A 4,080-nucleotide genomic window follows, 5' to 3' on the forward strand; every position below is an offset into this window, starting at 1 on the left:
ATAAATTGTAAATTTTAAAAAAAATATTTAGTAAGGGCATATTCTAGTACATATAAAAAATTAAAAAAAGACAAAAAGAACTCATGTGGAATATACATTTATTCTAACAGCAAAAAGATTGGGTGGCGAGATGGCATTGGCTAATGCATCTCAACCAATATAATATGAAAACGAAATCAGACGACCGGCGTGTAATTAACCAAGAAAAAGGAAACAGGAAAGATAGGCACGAAATCTTAAGTCTTGCGTTTCACTTTCACTTTACCCAAACTTGATTCTCAATCATCTCCTGTATTTCTTTCCTCAAAAGGGTTGATTATTTTTTTTACACAAAATTGGGTTTCCTTTCCTTTTAAAATAACCACACCACTAATTACTTATTGATTTCAAAGAGAAAGCAAGCAGGGGAGAAAATGACGATGCCATTGGGCGTGGCTCTAGAGATGGCAAAGATGGTGTGGATAGCTTTAAGTGGGTGGGTTTGTTCTTGCTTGACAATTGCTGATGAAGTCGCTGCCTCTCTCCGAAGTGGTGATATTGGTCCCTTCCACGTTGGCTAATCTCAATTCTTCTTTTTCCTTTTTCAATCAAATCCACATCTCTGGTTAGTTTTCTTCTCAATCCATCAAATTATACTTCTTTCCTTCATGTTCTTTTTCTTTCTTATGTTTATATATGACCAAAATCAGTTTCTTTTTTAAAATTATATTACTACTTCTGAAATCTTTGTTTGGTATAAGACTCGCATTCTCTATTTATTCTTGTTTGGCGTGTTACTTGGTCGATTCCGTCTCAGGTTCTTCATAATACTACTTGGTTTTTGTCATTACAATGTTATTTTGCTTGTAGTTTGCTATGTTGAAGAGGAATTTTTGTTTATATCTTGCCATTTATTCCTTTCGAATTTTTGTTTCCAACTAGATGTACTTGTGGAGCATAATTTTTTACTAAATTATCAGTTCTTCAAGTTGTCATACTCTTCATAGGTATCATGTTCCCATAAATTGTTATGTTAACTAGATGAACCCTTATTCGACTTGGGAAACTTAGAATTTTAATTAAAAAAAAAAGCATAGGGGGTAAAGGGATAGAAACTGCTAGGGAATCGGGATATGGTTGGGAGGACTCCCCATCAGAGGCAAGTCGAGCATGATCCTATTGCTAAAGTGTTAATTCTGAAACTCACATTGGAGATTTACTTGAAAGCTGATTATTGATGGCTTCATTTTGCACCGAAGTGTATAAAAGAAACCCATTTAGAGATACTTAGACAGCTTTCAGTTACTTTTTGTAATATCCTTAAGTTAGACGAGTTTGTTATTTACCAATGAAAAAGATTCTTAGCTGATCCTCAGTTTGCTAATTATTACATATTTAAAGCTTTAGGAAGTTGGCATTTGGATCTGATTTTGTTGAGTTGTTTACCAACGGTTATCTGTCTGCAAAATTCTAGTTTTCTTTGCTTTGCAGCTATCTTTTAATTTGATATCTCTTAGCATGAATGGTTTCTCACCCTGTTTTACAATTTAGGTAGTGGTGGATGCGCCAAAGTTCTATGTCTGATGCATGCATTCGGAATTTTTAAGTTAATTGTAATGGGATTCGCTTGTTTTCCTTAGGATCAAACACCTATACGATGGATTATAGAGAACCCTTTTTTTTCCTTAAAAGAAAGGTAAAATATACAATTATGAACTTAATTAGAGCATATGTTGGTTGGAGTATTATTCTGTATCTTCCAACTTAATTATATTGATTGCATGTCATCAAAGTTAGTAACAACTAATGGATTTTTTTAAGGTGACATTTGTCTGGCCTTCATAGTTAAAATTTTCCTACTGCTGTGTTGTGTAATAATTGCAGTTGAAGGACATATGCGAGTTGTTCTGAAGGTATTTCTTGTAAATTGCTAGACTACAGGACATGAAATGAAAGAGTAAAAATGCATATATTTGATTAGGTTAGACCAGATAGGTATTATGGTTTGAGGTGTTTTGGTTCTTTAGAGTTCCAACACCCTGGTGCTTGAAGAAGTTTCTTGTTGTGGATTCCTTCACAAGGAAGTGAGGTGATGAGAATCGTCTCATTTCCCGGTTTTCATTCTTGCATCTAACTTCTTGCGATAGCTTTGGATAAGAACTTATAACATATGAATTACTACGTATAGCTTTCTAGGAAGCCTTTACTTGACCAGGCACTTGTGGAACCTTTGGAATTAGAGTATAGATATGCTTCATTGAAGGTTTTTGGTGCAACCAATGGTTTAACTTTATTCAAGATATCTTCTAATTTGGTCTATTGATTTAAGGTTGTTTTGTGATTTTTGATCCTGTAAAGTCCTCATTTCTGGGTTTGACAAAGTTTTCTAGGAAGAGATAGATGTACTTAAGTTTGGTTCCAAGAAGTGTTATTTTATATGGATAATTCATTTCTGTTCCCTGTGTTACCATCTAATGACATACAAAATTGATTACGTACATGCTTTTCGGGCTAAGAATTGATACATGTGTGTGTGCATGTTAGATATTTAGTTTTTAAATATGGTGAAGCCTGATTGCTTATTATCATTGCTATCATGGAACATTGTTTAACACTTCTGAACTGCAGCTCTAGAAGGCTTTGTAATGGGCTCTATGGCATCGGCATAGGGTTTGTTTGTTTTTGTATTTACAATTTTTTGCTTAATTATTACTGTTGTTTCTTTTGGACCTATTATTGTTTTGGAAGTCGGCTGTTAATTAATTGTTAGGGATAAATACCAAATCTGCCATTTTGAGCCAATATTCAATGACATTGGTCTATTTTCATTTGGTTTGAGACACAAACAGGAAGACTATTTCATGGAATATACCTTACGAACCATAAAAACTACTAATAAATATAATGATTTGGCAAAGTGCTTTTGAAAAAGAAAAAGAAAAATGTTGAGTTCGAGAGCTATTTTTTTTCTTTTTTCTTTTTTTTCTTTCCTTTCTCTGTTTTCTCCTCATCAGCTGCTGGCACCAATCCAGTTTTGAATTGCCAAGGCCTTAGGGAGGTTGGCCAGTGTTGATCCAGGCTCTCTGATCCAGATTGGCACTTGGTGGCATGAGATCTGGCCAAATTGACACTGTTTGTTACCAGCTCCTAGCCTGTACAGCTGCAGGCAGTGGTGCTGGCTTGCTCATTGGCAAGGAAAAAGGAGTATTAAAGGAGGGAAGAAGAAAGGTAAAAGGAAGAAGAAAAGATAAAGTACTGAGAAAAAGTGAAAAGGAAATAATATGATAGTTATCCATTTCTTGTTCCTGTCCATGCCGTTTCCTATACTAAATATATTTTGAGCTTAATATGTGAAGTGATTTGAAGCTTTGTTGCAAGCTATGCTAAGTGCTGAACAGATTTAAACATTTATAATAAGCCATTTGTAGAAATCAGTAACTTTAACTGAGATTACTCCTTGCCAATCAAAACTACTCTTGTTGCAGTAATGCAAGTTGGGGTGCTAACCTCTTATCAGTTTGTATAACATGTCCAAAATGTTGCTTTCATCCATCATTTTGATTGTGGTATTTGCTTATTGTTATGCGTCTATCCTTGTCTAAAAGATACTTTCTTATTTCTATATTTTGCAGGAGAAACCTGAAAGAAGAATTAGGAGCATAGGGAACCAAAAGGCTAAAACCATTTCTAATTTCATTCATTGGTGTGGCTTGCAAAGCTCGGTTATTGGTTTTCTTAAATTCCAGTGTGCTGTAAAGTGTCGGTTCAGTTTGATAATGTTAGTCTGCCTGTATTACAAAGCTCCGTGGTTTGGTCTTCGTCTTTGATAAGACTACTGGATGTATGAACAGCATACTTTGTACAGAAAGACAATTTTTCTTCAGATTTGTGGCATTCATGGAAGGCACAGTCGAATCTTTGATGATCAGTCTTACTGGTTTATCCGAACATTACTCATTTTATACAACTATGTCTGGATGATGAGAGTTTGTTGATTTGTGTTATGATGTTGATCCAACTACCAATAGGTTTGTGTTGTTATTTCTTATGCAACGATATCTATATGAGATTATAGGTAGATGCATTAGGGTTCCTATAAAC

At 34.6% G+C, this 4,080-nt stretch overlaps 1 protein-coding gene across 4 annotated transcripts; it reads left to right on the forward strand.

Moving 5' to 3' along the window:
• The first annotated feature begins 235 nt into the window (after window positions 1-235).
• LOC107891360 (uncharacterized) lies at window positions 236-3,983 on the forward strand. Of its 4 annotated transcripts, none has more exons than XR_005918134.1 (3): window positions 236-604; window positions 1,531-3,207; window positions 3,612-3,983. XR_005918134.1 is itself a non-coding variant. In XM_016816126.2 (2 exons), exon 1 carries the CDS (start codon window positions 414-416, stop codon window positions 558-560), a length of 147 nt encoding a protein of 48 aa, XP_016671615.1. In that variant the 5' UTR covers window positions 237-413; the 3' UTR covers window positions 561-604; window positions 3,612-3,983. The 4 variants fall into 4 exon arrangements, 1 of the variants encoding a protein (XP_016671615.1); XR_005918135.1 differs by having other exon boundaries at window positions 1,620-3,207; XR_005918133.1 differs by having other exon boundaries at window positions 236-3,207.
• Window positions 3,984-4,080: the final 97 nt, after the last annotated feature.

This window comes from Gossypium hirsutum, chromosome D09, assembly GCF_007990345.1.
Source record: "Gossypium hirsutum isolate 1008001.06 chromosome D09, Gossypium_hirsutum_v2.1, whole genome shotgun sequence".
Lineage (NCBI taxonomy): Eukaryota > Viridiplantae > Streptophyta > Magnoliopsida > Malvales > Malvaceae > Gossypium > Gossypium hirsutum.

What these genes read in the sequence shown, in the direction of transcription:
- LOC107891360 (XM_016816126.2), top strand. Translation starts at nt 414, where the DNA reads ATGACGATGCCATTGGGCGTGGCTCTAGAGATGGCAAAGATGGTGTGG.